The sequence below is a fragment of the Arvicanthis niloticus genome, chromosome 1, assembly GCF_011762505.2.
Source record: "Arvicanthis niloticus isolate mArvNil1 chromosome 1, mArvNil1.pat.X, whole genome shotgun sequence".
In the NCBI taxonomy this organism is placed as follows: domain Eukaryota; kingdom Metazoa; phylum Chordata; class Mammalia; order Rodentia; family Muridae; genus Arvicanthis; species Arvicanthis niloticus.
The window spans coordinates 153,240,439-153,261,505 of record NC_047658.1 but is presented as its reverse complement, the minus strand read 5'-3'; the positions used below and the strand labels follow the sequence as shown (position 1 = coordinate 153,261,505).

The 21,067-nt window shown below is 45.8% G+C and overlaps 1 protein-coding gene across 3 annotated transcripts in view; it reads right to left on the bottom strand.

The window, feature by feature from the left end:
- Cnnm2 (cyclin and CBS domain divalent metal cation transport mediator 2) overlaps positions 1-21,067 on the bottom strand; it is a 127,814-nt gene that overhangs the window by 23,891 nt on the left and 82,856 nt on the right. For 2 of the 3 annotated variants that reach the window (XM_034500569.2, XM_034500577.2), the window contains exons 2-4: positions 7,754-7,897; positions 5,097-5,234; positions 2,967-3,136 (exon numbers count right to left, since the gene is read on the bottom strand). In XM_034500569.2, coding sequence (XP_034356460.1) covers positions 2,967-3,136; positions 5,097-5,234; positions 7,754-7,897 — 452 coding nt within the window. Of the gene's footprint in view, positions 1-2,966; positions 3,137-4,639; positions 4,896-5,096; positions 5,235-7,753; positions 7,898-21,067 lie in introns of those variants that run through there. The other variant, XM_076923711.1, reaches the window with a different exon arrangement.

The following is a 21,067-nucleotide window of genomic DNA, read 5'->3' as shown; positions in this document are numbered from 1 at the left end:
CCTGCTGCCCAACCTTGAAGACAGAGTCTGGATGCCCAGATCAATGCCAGCTGGGTGTGGTGGCCCACCTGTAATTCTAGCCTCAGAGGGGAGGGACAGAGCCAGCTGGCCAAAAAAGCCAGCCATCCAAGAGAGCCCTGGGTTTGACTGAAAGGCCTGGCTTCAATGAATGACATGGACGAGCCATAGGAGATGGCTCCCAATATGAACCTTGGATCTCCATGAGCACATGAACATGTGTACATACACCACATACATGCAAAAAATGTGCATACCATATACACATGGAAGAGAAAAGGTGAAAATCACCTTCAGTTACACAGGAAGCTTGAGTCTAGCCTAGGCTACACAATAGCCTGTGGCAAATACTAATATTAAAACCATGTGCTTCTACATGTAATTCTAATTTCCAAATCAATTAAGGTTTTTTCCTGGGGCTGTAGAACACAGGAAAGCAGGGAAGGCAGTCATTGCTGCTTTCTCCTGCTGCATATTCCTGAACTGCAGAGAGCATGCTCTAGACCCTGGATGGACTGGGCTGGGTGGCAGGATTTTAGGGTGGAATGTTCCAGGCAGAAGAAGACAGCTGTACCAGACTGAGGAGGGTGGATGGCATTTTTCCTGTTATTCTCTGGTACCTTGGATAATTGGCTGGTTTGCAAGAACATGGGTTTTGCCAAAGCATGCATCTTACATACCCTGTGGGCCTGTTCATCAGCCACGCACACTACACATAAACCCATGGGATCAGATGGACAAACACGTCATAGTCATAGTATCTACCTCACGGAAGTATTCAGATACAGGTAGATATGTGTAAATGGCCTATACAACACATAGTGAAAGACCTCCTTAGAAATGAAAAGGGGTTATAACTTCCGTTTCCCATAATTTATCTATTTGTTCTTATGTATCCCAGGCTGGCCTTCAACTTGCTATGTAGCTCAGGATGACCTTTAACCTCCTGATCCTCCTTGCCCTGACTCCCCACGGCTGAGATTATATACCTGATTTTAGGTCTTGTACCAACTGAGCCACACCCCCAGCTCCTTAATAAAGCTTTTTAAAGATTTATTTATTTTGATATGTATGAGTGTTTTGTCTGCATGTACATGTACACACTACATGCACATGCCTGGTGCCTGAAGGGATCAGAAGGCATTGGATCACTTGTAATCCCCAGGAACTAGAATTACAAATGTTTGTGAGCCACCATGCCAACTGAACCCAGGTTCTCTGCTAAATCAGCAAGTGCTCTCAACCACCGAGCCATCTCTCCAGCCTCTAAACTCCTATAAAGCTTATTTTAAATAGTCTGTGGTTTGGGGCCTTATGAGATGACTCAGTGTGTAAGGCACTTGCTGTGTAAGCCTGGTGACCCGAGTTCAAACCCTTGAACTCATGTAAAAGTGGAGAAAAAAAAACAGACTTCACAAAGTTATCCTTGACTCCACATGTGCCCCTCCCCCACCAATAAAGCACATATAGGCAGTGATTTTTTAAGAACTGATACAAACACATAAAAATTTTAAATATTTAAAAAATAATAATTGGATCTGGAGAGATGGCTCAGCAGTTATGAGCACTGGCTGCTCTGGTAGACGATCTGAATTCAGCTCCTAGCACCCAAGTCAGACAGCTCACAACCATCTGTAACATTGGCTCTAGGGGTATTCAAGACTCTCAGCAGTTCCGAGCATTGGCTGCCCTGGCAGAGGGCCTAGATTCAGTTTCCAGCACTCACATGGTGGCTCACAAAGGTCTGTAACTCCAGTTCCAGGACATCTGATGCCCTCTTTTGGCTTCTGTTGGCACCAGGCACACAGGTGGTGTACAGACACACAATGCAGACAAAGCACTCACACACACAACCAAAATAAATCTTTAAGACAGGTTTCTGAGATAGCCTATGAGCAAGTGGGCTGGAAGCAGAAGTCCCAGGGCTTCTCCTTCCGATTACTTCTTCCCAGACACTGAAGAGTCTCACATGGCCACATGCCTGCCCGAGCCTGTGACACCTGCAGAGCAGGAGCACTCTCTCCATCCACTGAGGTAACTGGGTCTTGCTCAACCTCCATGACTTCTAGGATCTGCTGAGTACTGACCATGCTCTTCGGTGCCTCTGGCCTACATCCAGGAAGCAGGAGGAGGCTCACACAGTCAGTATCCTTGTACTGAAATGAGCCTAGACTGCCTGAGAATGTGACTTGCTACAGAAGAGGTACAAAAGTTCCCCAAGCTAGGCTTTCACTCAGGGTAGCCAAGTGCTACCTGAAGTAACTGTGATATCACAAGTGCTCCAACAGGGCGGGGAACAATGGGGAACACATTTGGGTTGTGTCACATTAGTGTCAGGACATTGGTCACTATTAGTTACCAATACTTTAGACGACCATTGTTACTATGGCAGTTCCTAGTCAAACAGTCTGGTGAGTGACCAGCAACATAGGCATCAAATGGATTCTGTTCACAGTGGTACTAGGATAGACACTAAGATATTAGAAGAGAGCCCGAGATATGTCTCGGTCACAGAAAAGACCAAGTCCTAATGAGGAATGGACAAAAGACAGGATGATATCAGGAGAACCCAAGGAACCCAGATCTGGACAGGAACAGGCACATTAACAAATGCTCAAAAGTCACTAATGACATTGGTCACTTGGCTTGGCACAGCAGCAAAGCGTGGGTGCCTTTGATATTAGACTTGAAATGAGTACGCTATTTCTTAATAGAACCATCACCCAGCTATGCAAGTAGAGATCTGTGCCCCCTTATAAACACACACACACACACACACACACACACACACACACACACACACGCACGCACGCACGCGCACACGCTCACACACACACATGCACTGCACACATGCAAAGCTAAGAAGGCAAGCCCGCTCGCCCACCCATGCCAGTCCTCCTCAGAGCAAAGATGGATGCTGGAGGGCAAGCAGCAGAATGAGTCCTGACCTGCAGAATGAGGACGAAGTAGTCTACGGGCTTGTTCCGCTGGTAGAGGTAGCACTCAGGGGCTTTCTTGTTCTTCTCGTCGTACTTCAGTTCCTGGATGACATTGGGGTGCTTTAGCAGCCTTAGGAGGATCTTCTCTGACATCTGGGATGGGCTAAATGCTTCTACTTCTATAGACACAAACACAACTTAACATTACACTTCAAAGAAGGGCAAAGGCCATGCTAGCAACCGAGGTGCTCAGATGAGAAGAATGCTTGACGACAGAAAGATACACACAGGTGAACCAGACTTCCGTTTGGTGAGCCACTGGGGTCAGATTACCTGGGAGAAATTACAACAGCGGAATAGTCACGTCTGGTCCTTCTCAACCTTTCCTTTCAGCCTGCCCTTGGTTTCTACCCCACACAGGTGCCCTATATTTCTGATTGCTGGGAATGATGATCAGCAGACCCCTTCTTGAGGTCCAGGACACCCTTAACTCAAACCACAGCAGTCTGACTGCCACCACCAGCCGTGGGAGGAAGACACAGTCGAGAAGCACAGATGGTGGGTTAGGACAGGTGCATAGACCTGGACTCCGACAACCTTGCTCTCCCACACCGCTCTCCTGAGGAATTCCAGGGACCACCGAGGGAGAGATTGAGAATAAAAGCAAGGCCGTGCACACATCAACATGCACTCTGACTTGCCAACGAAGGAGGAAGTAGTGGTCAGCAATGACAAAGACAGTTACTTCATTTAAAACAACAGAAAACTCAAAGCTGCTGACTCAGGGTGCTGCTGTAAATGTGGACTTCATGGTAACACTGAGTTTACGTGTGGTTCTTCCACAATGAGCAGCAATAATACCAGAATAGGAAGATAATAAGAGCAAAATATTCGAAACTTATTTTTAAATTAGATGCTATATACAAAAGCTACAAATTCTGGATTCACATATGTGACTTTTTCATAGTAAGACAGTACATTGCAGGGAATTTGGAAAATACAGAAAAATAAAGAAAATAAAACTTGTCTGTAAGCTGACTTCTTAGACAGTCATTCAGAGCAATTTGGTGAGTATTTCTTTCCAGTGCTTTGCCTAGGCTGATGTGCCTGTGTGCCCTGTGTGTGCATGTACACACAAAACCACAAGTGTGGTCTTGGCATACACATCATACTCTAATATCCGGGGCTCTGGAGGGGGTCCTACTAAACAGGAAGTCATGGACACATTCCCATGTCATAAGTGTGAACAGTGAGCATGTCCATGTATCTGACAGTAGGTGACATCCTGACACAGGTTGTGGATGACCTTTCAGGGCATGTGTATACACATACTGTACTTAGGTAAAGCTCACTGGCTGGTCCTGGAAACAGATGTCTTCTACAAGCCTCTGGGGGTTTCCAGACTTTACTCACAATTTCCCTGGCTAACAGAGCTCCTTACTGGGCTGAGAAGGTTAACCAGTCTCTTAGCTCTTTCAACCTTGACCACTTGGAAGCAGTCAGTGCTGGCTGGGCTGGTGTCTTTAACCGTGTGAATGCTTGCCTCTTGATGGGACCCAAGTTAACAGTCTGACTTGAAGAAGCCACCAAGAAGTCCAGGCCCAACTCAGTAAATCTTTCCTTTCATTGAAACCATAAAAGATAAGGATTTAATTCTGCGTGCCTGGTTTTCTTCGTTGTGAGTCTTAGCACCTGCATTACCACTGGTGTCCAACTGTTCTTCCAAGGCAAGCTGAAGAGAGAATTACTCAACTGTCCAATCAAACGAGGTGATGCCTGGCTTGCACTGTCAGCCTACTCCGCCAGCTGGCTCGCCGTGGGGCTTAGCTGGCCTACCGTACACATGCAGTGTGGCACTAACATTCGTCCTTACCTTTCAGACCAATTTTAAGTTACTGGTCCACCCCTGGCAAATGTCTCAGAGGGTTCATGCCGACACTGAACACAGGAGAGGAGAGAATTTAAAGAGAACAAAACAAAACAGAACAAAAACAAAACAAAACAAAAAAAAAAAGAAACAAAACACAAAGTGGCATTACTTGTCACCCCATTTCCCAGCCTCCACCCCCAGCCCCCCAGTCAGTGTGCTGAGGAAGGCTCCAGGGCCTGCAGATCTCATACTGTGATAAGCGCACTTGCCTGTTGCTAGGAAACGGTGCATGGCCAGGAGAAGCTGCGGTGATATTTTAACCTTCATCTCGCTGTCCGTCTGCTTAAAGGCAGAGAAATCTTGCTTTCTTTCACGGTGGGCCACTTTCTTTTTAGTTCTGTTATCGGCTGAGGTGGGAATGCGAAAAGAGAAGGCAAAATCAGGGCTCTTTATGGATGAAGAGACAAACACACTGTTTTGAAAGGTGCTAGAATCCCTCTGGGGAGCAGGGACCTCATGGAGGTCTCACAGAATGGACAGAGAGCATGGCCTCTCCTGGGTCTGCAGCTGCTTCAGAGAGCTCCTCGGAGATATATGATTGGGCAGACAGAACAAACCCCACAAGGAGCATACAGAATCCCAGAGCAGCAGGCCGGCCCCAAGTGCTACCAAAAGCACTCCACAGGAAGGAAAGTTGTCTCTGTCAGGTAGAGGGACTTTCAGGTGAAAGAAAATAAACACTTAAGCAAGATTCCCCAGGAAGAAGGTCGCTCCAGGAATCCCCTGCTCATCACCTCTGCTATTCTCCTGCCCCAGACCGTTTGGTGTTCAAGGTCAGGCAAACACGGGGGTGATCAGGGAGGAATGAGCCAGCCTCTTCTGGAAAAGGCCAGAGAGGAAGTACTCAGACTCCAGCTTTCTTGCTGACTCCAAGCTACTTTTCAGTAAGCGCAGCTGTGTGTAAATGAACTAGCACAGCAACACCGGATGGAAATGTCACCTTTTGTTTAATTTCTACATTTCACAAAGTGTTCTTCTGTTGATTTTTTTTTCTCAGTCTGTAAAAACCATGAGAGCCATTCTTGCCTTGTAGGTCATATGAAATCAGGTAGCAGATACTCGTGGCCTACGATCTGGCAACCCCTGATCTACAGGGAATTCCCTACAAAAGCCACTTTTCAGGATAAAGTGCCAAGAAAGAAAAACCCAACATGACCAGATCCCAAATGTGAAATGGTGGACACCTCTAGTTCTAGCACTCAGAAGGAAGGAGAACTGTATGGTCAAACGCAGCCATGGCTGCAGCATCAAACTGTCTCAACACCCTGCCTCCACAAAAAAATAAAAACAGAAAAACAAACAGCAAAGATCAAGGACCCAGCTGCTTGCTCTGCTGTGAGCGCCCCCATTACTAGCTCTTGTACAGGGTAAAGCATCAGTGACTGGGGCTTCTACACTTCTATCTCAAATTATTTTGAAATCAGAAAGTATAAGTCAATACAACACTTAGAAATGGTTCTTTAACGGCAACTGGCTGTTATCATGGCTGACCTTTCACCTAGAGTGATAATAACCCAGAAGCCACAGACTCATCATTTCATACCAAGAGGTCATGTCACCTAACACTTCTCTATGAGAAGTCCCTTCTCATTGAAGTAGTAAACATTTAGTAATATTTCCATTTTTAAAAAGTATCTAAGATTTCATAAGCATTTATATTGTCTTCCCAGAGGCAAAGACTACCTCAGGGAAAACAGACATATACAGATATACGTTTAATCTGATTGAAAGGGGGGCCAGTGACATGGCCCAGAGGGTGAAGCACTTGCCCCCAAAGTTTAGCAACCTGGGGTGGATGCTTAGGACCCACATAAAGGCTGCACGTGCATCATAAAGGATCATAAAAGGATGAAAAGAACACAAACGAACAACAATATTCTCTACTAGGATGTCTCTGGCAGCCTAGATGTCAGAAGCATAAAACAGACAAGAATGTATATGAATATACGGGGCACAGTTTTCAAAGATAACTCTTAACAATTTAAATGGTTTTCTTCGTTAGATGCTACAAAATCTTGGAGATGTTCAAATGCGTCATGTTCCTTTGTAAGATGACTAGATAGAGTCACTCTCTCTGGAATGCAGGTCAATAGCTCATGTCCTGTAAGCTGTGCTGCAAAGCTGAGATGATAAACACAGACCAGGTGATCTTCCCTGCCCAGCGAGCCCTGGGCCTTCCTTGGCAGGATCAACTTGTCAAAGAGCCTCTTATGGGGCTGGAGAGATGCCTCAGTGGTTAAGAGCACTAGCTGCTCTTCCAGTGAACCCAGGTTCAATTCCGAGCTCCTACATGGCAGTACACAACCACCTTAACTTTAATCCCAGACGATCTAATGCTCTCTTTTGGTCTTTTGGGATACTGCATGTATGTGCTGCACAGATACACATGCAGAAAACACTCATACACAGAAATAAACAAATGAATAAAAGAAAGAGCCGCGTGTGATACAAACACGCTGAGGGTGAAGGCTGTGGTTCCTTGGTGCACTCAATGAGACACGCTGCAGGGCCAACACTCAGGGGTTAAGTTCACCCTTGGGCCTCCCCCATCTGCCCTTCAAAAACAGGCAGTTAAGCAGACAAGAAAACAATACTCACTGTGTGTATGGGGGGAGGGTATATGTACCTGTGCATGTATTTGTGGAGTTCAGAGGTCAACATTTGAATGTGCTTGGATTCATGGCCAGGAGAAGCTGCCTACAGAAGACAGGCTGCCACTCAATGTCACTGACTCTGCCCTTTCTTCTAGTTTGGTAAAGGCACTAGGCAACGTTGTGTGATCATACTCGAGAGGCCCGACACTGGGGGGAAGGGTCTATGCAGCAGGACGGTGGCAGCAAAGGCACACAGACACACTGGTACTCACTGTACAGGTCTGTCTCATCCAAGATTTCAGATTTGATGATTTCTTCAATCACATCTTCCAAGGTGACAATTCCCAGAACTTCATAAAATGGGTCCCCTTCACCCTCATTGTTCACTCGCTGCACAATGGCCAGGTGAGATTTACCTTTAAAGACAGAAGACAAAGTTGAAAGGTCATTTTCTGGATTCTTTAGCCGCTATATAGACACAGCTGCACACTTTTCTTCTCTCTATGTGGGGAGCAAACACGGGCCTGTGTGCTCTGTCATTGGGATACATCACCAGCCCAGCACCAACACGTGTGTGTGTGTGTGTGTGTGTGTGTGTGTGTGTGTGCGCGCGCGCGTGCACATGTAGGTGTATGAGCGTGTGTGTGCAGGCCCAGGTCAAACACTGGTTGTTTTCCTCAGTCTCCACATTATTTTTGAGATGGGATCTCTGGTTGAATCAGAGCCCAGTGATCCACCAGGTTGGTTGGCCAGCGAGGCCCCTGTAACCTCCCTCCTGTCCCCACTTTCCTGAGTGCACACATTGCTGTACCTGGCGTTCTATCTTTCATTTGCATGTATACATATGTATATTATGTGTATCCATTTGCATATGTGTGCATGCATGTGTGTGGAGACCTGAAGTTGACATAAGGTGGCTTCGCAACCACTCTTCCCTTTACCAAAGGTCTCCCACTTAACCCAGTGCTCACAGAGTCTCGATAATCTAGACTGCCAGTTTATCCCATAGTTCCTGCCTCTGCCTCCAGTGGCTACCATGCCTGCCCAACATTTATACAGACTTTGAGAGTCTGAACGCCAGTCTTGAGGAGTGCAGGCAAGCACTTTATCTACTGAGACATTTCCCTAATCCTTGTGCCTTCATTTTTCACATGGATGCTGGGGATTCAAACTCAGTTCCTAATGTCTGTGTAGACAGAGCTGCTTCTACAGCTTGCTGGGAGCAAGCTATTAAAGTCTATGTTCCACCATGTTTAATGGCATTGCCAATTCCACAATCAAATGGACAAGGTCTTCTAGGTCATTAAAGCAAGGAAGCTGAGGAGCGCCACTGTCCATAGGCTGTCCATAGCTCTCCTTCCTAGTGGACGTGACATAGAGTGCATCGGCTCTTCTTCTGTGACACATTAGCAGTTCCCTCAATGGAGAGAGGACTCTATGGATCTCCAGGGAGGCCCAAGACCCTTATAAGGTCAATATCACCATTTCTCCCTAAGTATTAAAATGTTACTGACATTTTAATACTGTCACTGTGCTGATTCTGGATCACAGTGTAAAGATTGCTCACTTGTCCCAGAATGCCACAAGCAGTAGCCATGGCTACGCACCATCACACAACCACAGTGGGAGGGGAAAGCCCGTGTGTCTAAGGGTGTCCTCATTAGAACAGTACAAGTGACTCTGCGTGGGCATCACTGGACAACCTACTTGACAACTCCATAACAGAGACACACCATAACAGAATCTAAACTAACAATTGTTGCCCTGAGAGAACTTGGCTTGGTTGTGAGTTGCCTTCAACACACTTTACCTTTTGTGGTGCTGCAGAAGGAACCCAGGACCTCATACACGCTAGGCAAAGGCTTTTCCACCGAGCATGAATCCTCCCAGGCCAAGTTAACTTCATTAAACAACACTTTTAGTTGATAGATTGACTACATGACAAACTGTAGTTGAGACATAGGTATCTGGTAGATATGGTCTAGGAAATGCAAAAAGTGGACTTATTTTGCCAAGAAAAACCATGGGCAGAATTTGATGTTAATGATTTAAAAACTGTGATTTCAGTAGAAAATTATAATTCTAAGAAACTCATATCCATCATCCTGACTTTGATACCTTCTTAGTAAAGGTCTTCGTGTACATGTATGTGTATGCATGTGTGCACATGCCCATGAGTGTACCTATGACGACCAAGTGTATCTTCTTCCCTGATGGTCTCCACCTTACTGTAAGGTCTCTCACTGAACCTGAACCTCACTAACTGGCTAGACTGTGGCCTGTCAGCTGTTAGAGCCTCCTGGCTGCCATGCCCAGCTTTTTGCATGGGTGCTGGAGATCCAAACTCAGGGCTGTAGAATTTCACAACAGGCATTTAACTACCAAGCCACATCCTCAGCCCCTCAGGAAATACTTCTTTGATGAGCTGGGTAGTGATAGTAAGAAATATAACCTTTAAAATACTGAATAATCTGGTGTAGCAACTTTTAAAAGATCTACAAAATTGGGTGGGTCGATTCTTCTTAGATTTTTTTTTTTACATGATGGATGTTTTGCCTGCATGTATGTCTGTGTTCCATATGTATACATCCTATGCCCATGAAGGTTAGAAGAGGATGTTGGATCCCCTGGGACTGGAATCATAGGTCACCAATGTGGGTGCTGGGACTTGAACCCCAGCTGGTCCTGTGGAAGAGCAGACAGTGTCCTTAATTGCTAAACCACTTCTCCAGCCCTGCTAATATTTCAAGTGACTGACAATAATGTGAGATGAATGCATGAATAAATATTTCCAAGTACTAGATGGAACGAGGAACCTTTTGAAAATATTTTTTTTATTTTAAATTATGTGTATGTGAGTGTGTTTGTATATGTGCCTGTGCATGAAAGTGCAGGTACCTGTGTAAGCCAAAAATGAGGGTTCCAGAACCATGAGAGCTAGAGTCACAGGCTGGTTATACAGCCCAACAAAGGGTGCTGGGAACCAAACTAGAGTCCCCTGAAGAGCTTATGGATCCACCATCTTTTCAGTCTCATGATAGACTTTTCCAAAGATACATTAGCAGATGAATAAGGCCCAAGGCAGGTAGAAAGAATGCCATGACTTCCGGGTCAGCCTGAGCTACATAGACTGTTGCAAAACAAACAAACAAACAAACAAACCCCAAGGGCCAGCAAGATGGCTCAGCAGCTACTGATGTTTGCAATACAAACCAGACAACCTAAGTTTGATCTCCAGATCCCATGGTAGAGAATACGACTCCAGAAAGTTTTTCTATGACCTTGACAGATCTACCTTTGTATATATACACCTGTACACACACACACACACACACACACACACACACCAAAGTGTAAAAAAAAATAAAAACGGAAACAATTTTAGACTTACAAAAAAGTCACAACTCCCCTACAGAAGCTCCTACCAACTCTTCTCCGACCCCACTGTTAGTCCTTGCATCATCTTGACACAGCTGTCAAACTAAGACACAGCCACCGATATATCATGTCTCAACTCCAGATACTTGGTTTGCATTGCACTGGTTTTTCCAAAACCTGTTTTCTGCTTCACTGTCCAGTCCAAGCACATCCAGACCAGCTGTCACGGCTCCCCAGTCTTCTCCCGCCTGTAGCAGCTGCTTAGTCTGTACTTCATGACTTTGATCATCTTGATGTGTGCTGTTCAGGACTCCCTCCAGTCACCAATCCTAACCCACCTCCCAAGGAAGATGAGCCACAAGTCACCTCTGCATGGAGTGCTTGTAGAGGAGACATTCCTCATAGGTTATAGTCCTCAAAATTCTTTTGCAAAGATTTCAGGAAAAGGGTGTCAGGTTCAAAGTACCTGAAGCGCACTGGCAGGATCTCAGGTTCCACAGTGTGGACAATCTGTAAGAAATGTCTACTGGGTAGGGTGTGGTGCCACACACCTTTAATCAGCACTAGGGAGGCTGAGGCAGATCTCTGTGAATTTGAAGCAAGTTTAGAACAGCTAAGGAGGCAATAGAAAGAGATTCTGTCTTAAAAGAAAAGAAACAGAACCTCTAGTGGGCTGGGGAAGTGGCTCAGTCAGTAAATGCAAGCATGAGGGACAGAATTCGGACCCCCGAACCCATGGTAGAAGCCAAGCACAGTGTCGCGTGGCTAGTTTCGGAGTAGCAGAGGCAGGCAGAGCCATGAAGCTTGTTAGTTAACCTGTCTGGCTGTGCTAATGAGCTTTAGATTAAGTGAGATTCTGTCCCCAAAAAATGAAAATGTAAAGAGACTGAAGAAAGAGACCCAAAGCCTACCTCTGGCCTCCACACAGACAAACACATGCTCTAATGAGCATATACAACACACACATCCCCACACAACAAAAGGGAGTTTTGGCGAGATATCAGATGTTGTGACAACATCTACCCCCTCTCCCAAATCCCTATCTGTGTGAGGCCAGCCCTTTTCCATTTGCTCCAGCAGAGGCAGTGTGGTAGAGTGGATGGAGCAGGGGAGGGAGGGTCCCGCTGACCCATCCTCAGCTGATGACACAGACCCAACACACATAAACACTGACATTACTCCTAGTTTTCTGTTTTAGGAAACAGCTATATTTAATAAAAATGTTATTTATATTAGCACACAATGGATTCATCATTGGCCTTTAAATTGCTTGATGGGTAAGTGTTTTAAAGTTCATGGCTTTAAATTTATATACAGTAAATATCAAACACTGTAAACATGACAGAAGCTGAAGGCTCTTTAAACATTGTTCCTGTGGTGTGTGTTCTGTGGGAGTGAAAAGACGACCTTGGTGGAATCTGGAGTCAGGGCTCTTCTGCCTTCAGGTGGGTTCCGGGAACTGACCGCAGGTCAGCAGGCTTTCCCGGCAAGCGCCTTTATCTGCTGAGTCATCTCTCTGGCCCCGTCAATAATTTATATGAGTCTAAAGGATCTGTTAAATTCAACAAATTAAAAGGACACGTGACAATGCTTTGTGTTGCTGCTTTAGGGAGTGGGTGAGGGCCAAGACAGAACGTGGGCTCCCAAGTTCAACAGTCTTACATTTGAACTCCAGCAAGTGGCCAGTCCCATGCGCCCAGCATCAGGAGCTGATAACCAAAGAGCCACAGCTTCGTTTCTGAGTTCCAGTCTCCTTATCTTGAAAACCAGGCTGTGGTAACTGCTCCTTCACAGGCTTGGTAGGAATGCTGACACCACAAGAGGCAGTGCCCATCATCAGCCCACTGGGTGATCAGTAACCGGTAACTCATTGTAATGGAAATATATTGGCCCAAATCTAAGGCACCATCAACTTATTACCGGAAAGAAAACGGAATCTATGTTAAACACTGATTAAGAGATGTGTTTCAATTTCAGAATAGTCTTTTAAAACATAAGAAGACATCTCTCTAGGTTAATGTTGGTTTTCTCAAAACATCTAAAATATGACTGTAAAGGAGATGAACACAAACAAACTTCTAAATCAGTTAATATTTATATAGCTTTAAAAATGACAGGCCATACAAGTGGGAGCTCTTTAAATACAAGACTAGGTAACCGTCTGAACTGGGTAAGTTACCTAAACTCAGCCAGCCTGCCAAACTACACATACTCACACATCCTCTCTAGAAACCAGCTGGCTCAGGCGCTGGCTCTGCAGGACGTTGGCCCCACTGTACCCACAAATCTATGCTGCTGGCTGCCACCAAAGTAACAAGTTTAGAAATTTGGACTGTTTGATGATTAGGCTTTCTAACAGTCCCCCCTCTCCAAGCTCACATTCAAAGAACAAAAACATTTTGAGCGCTGAGCATTTGAGAGACTGGGGGACGCTTATGAGCCACAGATAGGAAGCCTGCAGTAGACCAAGCAGCTCTGGTCTAGTCAACGGGCCAGTCGGTTTCTCACATGTGCCTTCCCAGGGACCCAGCATAAGCAGTTAAAAATTCTTGGTGAATGCTGTCTGTCGAAAGTTAAATTCTTTTGCTATTCCCAGCTTGTGATCATTTAAAAGGAATTTTCCAAAGCAAGGTCTAATATTAGACTCAAAATGAAGTTTCCATTCCACTGAGGCGCTACTCTCACCAAAGTAACTACTGCATAATCAGATTGTCTTGGAGCGACTCGTTTACATGCAGATGGACATACTTGAAATACCAGCTCCAAAGCACCACAGATCTGTGAAGGGCCCTACTCCAGCACAGGCCATTTTTGTGAATTAGCTCCTTGGACTGAAAATGCAGTTTTTCTCCAAGCCCCTTGCAGCTATCCTCAACCTCACGAAGCTCTGCACTGACCCAGGGCCTCATTCTCTCAGCCCTGGAATTACTGGGGAGAAGTTCTGAACCCGCTTCCTGGTGTGCAGCTCAGAGTGGAAGGTGACCTTGGAGACCATCATTCCAGGCGCCTGCCCCACTAACCAGTCACTGCAGGAAGCGAGTCTTTAGGCCTCACCTGGAGATAAAAGAAAGCTGCAAACAACTTTCTAAGAAAGAAAATCGCAAAAGTGAATTTTCCTTTTTTTTTTTTTTTTTTTTTTTTTTTTTTTAAATTTGAGAGAGGGTCTCCTGTAGTTCAGACTGGCTTCAAACTTACAGCAACCCTCCTGCCTCAGCCACAACAGGACCTTTTTCAGCTGTAGTGCTGGAAGAATCAAGGTGGGATGGAAAGTGGAAAAGCAACCTGATACATATTGACCTTGTACCTAAAGGGTCAATAAGCTGGCCATGCAGTGTGAATCTGTGATCCCAGCATCTGTGAGGTGGGGGCAGAAGGATTAGGAATTGAGGTCACCCTTAGCTATATATCAAATTTTTGACCAGTCTGAACCACATGAGACCATGTCTCAAAAAATTAATAACTTGAACATGAGAAAAAGATTAAAAATGGATGGGTTCTAACTTCTGAAGGATAAGAATCCAGAGCTGGGGAGTAGGCTCAGTGGGGAAAGCACTTGCTGCCAAACCTGACATAGTTACCTGTCCATCTCACAGTATGTACCACCATCATCGATACAGAAATCAACACAATGTATGATTTTAGGTATCAAATAATGCTAAAACTTTAAAATACATATCATAGGTCAAATAATCTAAATGAATGCTTTATAAAACAAAGCACAGCCGGGGGACCTGCTCATCAGGTAGCATGCTTGACACTGGAGGCACTGGCTTCAGTCTCCAGCACAACCCAGAACAGATGTGTGGTATTCACCTGTAGCCCCAACACTGAGGAGGAGAGGACAGGAGTATTACAAGTTCAATACCATCCTCCGTTACATAGAGAGCTTCCACTAACCTGGGCTATATGAAACCCTGCCTCAAAAAACAAAACAAAACAAAACAAAACAAAACAAAACAAAAAAACAAAAAAACAAAAAAACCCCCAAAAAACAAAAAAACAAATTGCTGGCATGAGCGCTCGGAGAAGGCCTTCTTACGCCCAGCTATGAAGTATTACTGTATTTCAACTACTTCGAACTGTTCTGTATATAAACCCCTAACCTCTGGGTTCCTAGCTGGGTCCTTCAATGGGACAACAAATCAGGGTAAAAGGAAAACCTAATGAGTCTTTATCAATGTGCAGGGCTTTAGCACTGCATCTGTGTTCCACTCAGAATTACAAGACATGATTAGGAAGGCATCAGCTGTATGGCTCCCAGCTGCATGGACCCAAGGCAGAGCCCCGTACAGGTGGGACTTAAGAAGCGAGTCTTCACTGTGAGCTAGACCCGGGAATGCCAAGAATGTAGAACGAGGGCCAAATTTCTGCTCCATTGCCCTGTGTATCAAAGTTTCCTATTGTGTCTTCTCTGTGGACTGGTAAGCCAGCCCAGGGTGATAAGGAGTTGCCACATCTGTGTGCTGCTAGGCCCAAACATTCAGCATCAGATACCATCTGTATTTTGATCATCCACTGATGTCAACACTCGACAGGATTAGGCTGACACGTGTATGTGTCATCCGCTGCCTGATGAACAGACAGCCGCCTTTGCTCTTCCTCGTTGCTGGCAGTGACGTGAAATTCAGCAGTAGACAAACTGAAACAGCTGGGGAGGAGAGCCAAGGGGGTGGCTGAAGTAGAACCAAACTGGGAACAAGCACACACAGCTGTACTAATACAAAAATGACATCCAGTAGTCAGAGGGACCTAATGATCTGAGCACACGGCAAGGGGAGCCCGTGGAGTCTTCAGACATGACTCAGGGCAGGAAGTAAATAAATAGGCAATCCTGTAAAGAGAAACAAGCTGGTATTTCAGATTCGCCATTATCCCTGTGCTGCTCTGCTCCAGGCAGCCCGTCAGCATGGGACGTCACCGCTCCCTTGCTCACCCAGGACAGAGCAAATGAAATGCTTGGCAGGCCTCCTAACAAAGCTACAGTAGGAACTCAATAAACAGAAATCAATAAAGTTCCCAAGAGCCAGCTCTATGGGACTAATGATAAAATAAATGAGTGTTCTCTAAAGCCTGAGCTTGGTCCCTGAGTACTAATAACCTGAGATGGGAAATAGAATTTAATGGCTGGAGTTAAGATCTCCCAAGGAAGGGCAGGAAAGACAGCTCATCGGTTAAGGGGGCTGCTCTTCCAGAGGACCTGGGTTCAATTCCCAGTACCCACACAGCAGCTCACAACTGTCTGCAACTCCAGTTCCAAAGGATCTGGCACCCTTAAACACATCAGGGAAAACATCGGCGTACTTAAAAATAAATAAATCTTCAAAAAAAAAAAAAAAAAAAGATCTTCCAAGCAAACTAGATGGTGTTAGTCAAGAAGTCAACACACTTTAAATATCATGAGAATTGGGTTTAATCTGATCTACAACACGTGAGCAGACTGGTCAGGGGAGATCTGCCTAGAGTCTGCCTAGGTCATAAATACTCTGTAAGTAATAAGAACTCAACAGTCACATGGGTTCATTCACTAATTCAACAGACTGGCCACCCTACAGGAAACAGAACAAAGCTTAGCTCTCGAGGAACATTCTAGTAGGAAGGCAGACACTAAGAGAAATAGACAGAAAGGCACAAGGGGTTGTTCTTGGAGTGTGGGGAGGAGAGAAAAGGTGGTGAGTTGCATCTAACACAGCGTGGATGGAGGAAGCCCTTCCTGCCAGGCCAAAAAAAAAAAAAAAAAAAAAAAAGAGGGACACAGGTAACTAAGCAAGTGAATGGGCTGGGTAGTGTGTGGGGAGAGAGCAGAAGAGGCCCTGACAGGGAGTGCTTCAGGGGCTGAAGGAAGAGGACAGGGACAATGTGGCCTGAACAGAACCAGCAGAGGGAAGGAGTTAAAAGGCAGGGTGGGGCATCATAGTGAAACAAAGTCAATGGCTACCTTCACTGTCTCCTTGGCTGACTTAGAGTCACCTCAGGGCTTGACTATGACAGTCTCTAGGGAGGTTTCATGAAGGGAGGAAAGACCATTCCACAAGCTAGGGTTCCCTACTATATAAAGTGTGTGTACGTGTGTGTGTGTGTGTGTGTGTACGTGTGTGTGTGTGTGTGTGTGTGTGCATGTGTGTCTGAATATATGTGTGTGCGTGTGTACATGTGTGTCTGAATGTATGTGTGTGAGTGTGTACACGTGTGTGTCTGAATGTATATGTGTGAGTGTGTACATGTGTGGGTGAGTGTGTACATGTGTGGGTGAGTGTGTACATGTGTGTGTGAGTGTGTACACGTGTGTGTCTGAATGTATGTGTGTGAGTGTGTACACGTGTGGGTGAGTGTGTACATGCGTGTGTGAGTGTGAGTGTGTGTGTATATGTGTCTCACACCTTGTACACACTGAGCACCAGCACTCACCAGTCTCTGCTTCTCAAATGTAAATACACGTGACAGTCACCGCACCATCTGTTGCCATGCCTTCCTTCCCTGACAGGAAGTTCCCACAAACCCATGAACCCAAACAACCCCCCTTCCTTTCAGTGGTGTTCTGTCAGGTATCTGGTCACAGCAGTGAGGAAAGTTAACACCACGGCACAGACTTCAGACTTCACTCTGGGAGGGCGAGGCCCTGGAGGCCCTGAGCAGAACGGGTGCGATCTCTGTGGTGACAGTAGTCACCATGGCTGCTGTGGTGACAGTCCCGAGCAGCTGGTGGAAAAGAGCATAGGGGCGGGGGGCGGGGGGCAGCGAGGCCAGACAGGAAGATACTTCATATTCCAAGTGAGTGGGGACAGTGGCAGGGTCAGGACAGGACAGGGCGGTGGTGACAGCGGATGAAGGTTTGGATGGATACTCTTCTCACGGTGCACAGTGCAGTCAAGGGAGTTGACTGCCATCAGCACCTCCTCCCTCTGCCTACTCTCTGCACCCTCAGCCTTTATCATTTAGTCATGTATTGATGGGCTGGCAAGATGGCTCAGGGGGCAGCAGCACTCATGGCCAAGCCTAGGGGCCTGGCTTTGATCTCTGAGACCCACAATATGGAAGCAAAGGACCATACCCATAAGTTGTCCTCTGACCTCCACATGTGTACTTGTGTGTAGTATGTGTGTGTGTGTACATACACACACACACATACACGAATATAAATTTTAAATATATTATGCATTTATCTTTTTGGTTTCTACTGTGCATATTACTGATAAGAAACATCAAAAAGAGACCATTTCATTCTTAGTTCCCAATGTCCCCCACACCTCTCGACCCACTACTTCAGGGTCGGCTCAGACCAACTTGTAACTGCTGTTTTCACAGGAACTCATGAGTTCCAGGAATGTAAGGTGGAGGGTACAAGAGGAGGCAGGTCGTATCCAAAGACAGGTCAGGTGGAGCCTCAAAGAATTCAAATGAAAGGGCTGGTGGCTTCACAAAGACAAAGCCTAACTAGAATGGGCCAGGTGGATCTGGTAGAGACCCACCCAGTGTATGTGTGTGAGTGTATCTTTGCAAGATAACACTGGCTTGTATCAGGCTCAGAAAAACCAATACCAGAAATGAGGAAGAACCAGTGAGGTTGTCTTGGAAGCTCTGTTCTCCCATGGCAGGAAATAGGTGACATCTAGAGAGCACCGAAGAGTGACAGATCCTACAGAAGACTATGAGGAGATGGATACTTTTACAAAGTGCAAAGACCACAGGCTTTAGCAGTGGTGATCATACTGCTGACACAAACTATGATGTCCAAAAGGCAGGGGCAGGACGTTTATGGAGGAGCAACCCTGTGCCAGTCATACAAACTTGACCTCAAAGCCAGACATCCTGGTACATTTCCAGCTCCAGGGAATCAAGGGTGATACGGGGACAGGTAACAGGTAGACAGCCGCACAAAAGACATCATAGGTTCTTTGTTTAGAATCATTGATAAAGGGGAAGATGATCCCACAGTCTCCAAAGAGAGCAAGATACAGGGTCACTAAGGTCTTGGGAGTGCGGACCAGAAGTTTCAAGTTACACCAGTTACAAGTCATCATTCTGAATCCTGAACACAAGAGGGAGAGATGGGATGGATGTGGTCCTGACTGAGGGTGGTGGAAAGACTTCACGGTGACCACAATAGGACCACAGAGGACACACAGCGGAGGTGTCAGCAGGCTCCATCCAGCTCTGGTGAGTGGGCAGCTGTCTTAGGGGAGATCCACCTGGATGGTGAGAGGGCACAGAGGTTTGCATACAGACAGAGAGAGGCCTTTCTACAAATGTGGGTAGGGATTAGTCCCATCACCCAGGACACCTTAGGTGGGCAGACTCTTGATAGTTTGTGAGCCTTCCTGGGCTTTTAATGTGTTAACATTACCCTTGATTGATAACTCTACCTAAGTGTATTGGGGAGTGTTTCCATTTTCCCCACGTAGAAACACTCTTGCAATTCTGAACTCTGAGCACATTGTCTAATTCTCCCAGAATACCTGTCTCCACCTGCCTTCCACTGAGGTTCATCTCTTGCCTGTGAGGACCGCACTTCCCACCCCTCTCCCACAGCACCGGGCCCAATGCTCATTCTTTACACAGAACAGGAAAGAAGGCTAAGCAGCCAACAATCACAGGGCCTTAACGCACACTGCCACAGCCACAGCTGGCTCTCAAGCCGTGCCACTCTGGATGGTACAGAAACAGGCTGTTCCTTACCCCTCCACTCAACAGACGCAGAGACTCAGAGAAAAACCCTCAACTGCAAGATGTACAACTCACACAAAGAGCAACTTTCTTATAGATTTTTCTACCAAATACACAGAGTCATGCTTCCACACATGCCTGTAGAACCACTGTCTGCTATGGTAATTGATCTGCTATTACAAGAAGAGCTACAGGGGCTTAACTTGCCAAAAGAGAAGTAGTGAGGATGAATATCATTTATGGAGTTAACTACTTCTGTACTCCTTAAGGCTAAAGTAAAAATAAAACAGCAAACTCTATTTTTTTTTTTTTTTTTTTTTTTTTTTTTTAGAAAATGCTTATTTTACCTTACTGCCCCACTAGAGCTAAGCACATTTTTTCCAATTGAATTTTCCCACCATAAAGTAACCAGAAAACTGTGACATGGATCTTAAAATACTGCTCCATAAACAATGTGTGCGTGTATATATAGAAGCCCTGGCTGTATATAGAAATCACTCTGTCTAAATGATGATAGCTAATGCTATTTTGGGACACAAAAGCTCCTCCCCCCTTACCAAAAGCACTACTATTTCCGAAAGTCCCAAAGGCTGATGAGTAAGTGTCTGTCCAAACCTCCTCGAAGGGCAACGCCTGCACACATAGCCAGTGACATATTCCCAGTGAGGCCTGGGCTGCCAGGGCAGCTTCAGTGAGGATACAGGTTTGTGTGACACAAATATTACCTCCCAATAAGCCCATGCAGCTGTCAGACATTTGAGTTACCTGCTAGTGCAGGGCTAGGGAACTATTTTCAGCGGCTGGGCTTGCTCCTAACCTTCAACTGTAGGAGCCACCCTTGAGATTGGGGTGTGGTTACTGACCAGGTGATCACATTTAGGAGAAGCAGGGGTGGAGCCTCAATGGCGATGCATGCTCTGAGTTGGATCCCTAGCACCCTGGAGAAAAACCCCTCAAAATAGAAAAAAAAAAAAAGATGGAAGAGAAACAGTAGAGAAGTCCTTCCCACCGTTGGTTGGGCAGTTGTAGGCAGGGCACACCATGGACAACTTCAAGTTGAAGCTTCTTAACCTCAATGATGCAGCCCAACCCCACCACACTGCTGCCTCTAGCAGCCTCTCAGATAGTCTCCAAGTTCCATCACATCTCATAAATACCTGCTTCCTAACCTTGGAGCAGAGCACGGAGCCCTCCTCCCTGTTCTTCAACTCAGAATCTTATGGCCTGAAAATTGCTGGAGAAATGGGAAATGACATTCAAGTTGAAGCATCTTTTTGTGAATGTGTGGTGCTGGATGCTGAACCAGGTCTCAGTCATGCCAAGTAAGCACTCTGCCATGAAGCTACACCCCCAGGCATGAAGATTTCTTTTAAGACAGTGTTTAAAAGAATTGTTTATAGATTTTTAAAAACTGTTTTCAAAATGAGTGGCTCAATTTTACTTCTCTAGGAAAAGTTCTACATAGTAAGACCAGAAGTTTTGTATATTGAAAAAAATAAGCCACACGGTCACCAAAGGTTCTGAGTCTATCAGCAGAGATGTGGGAG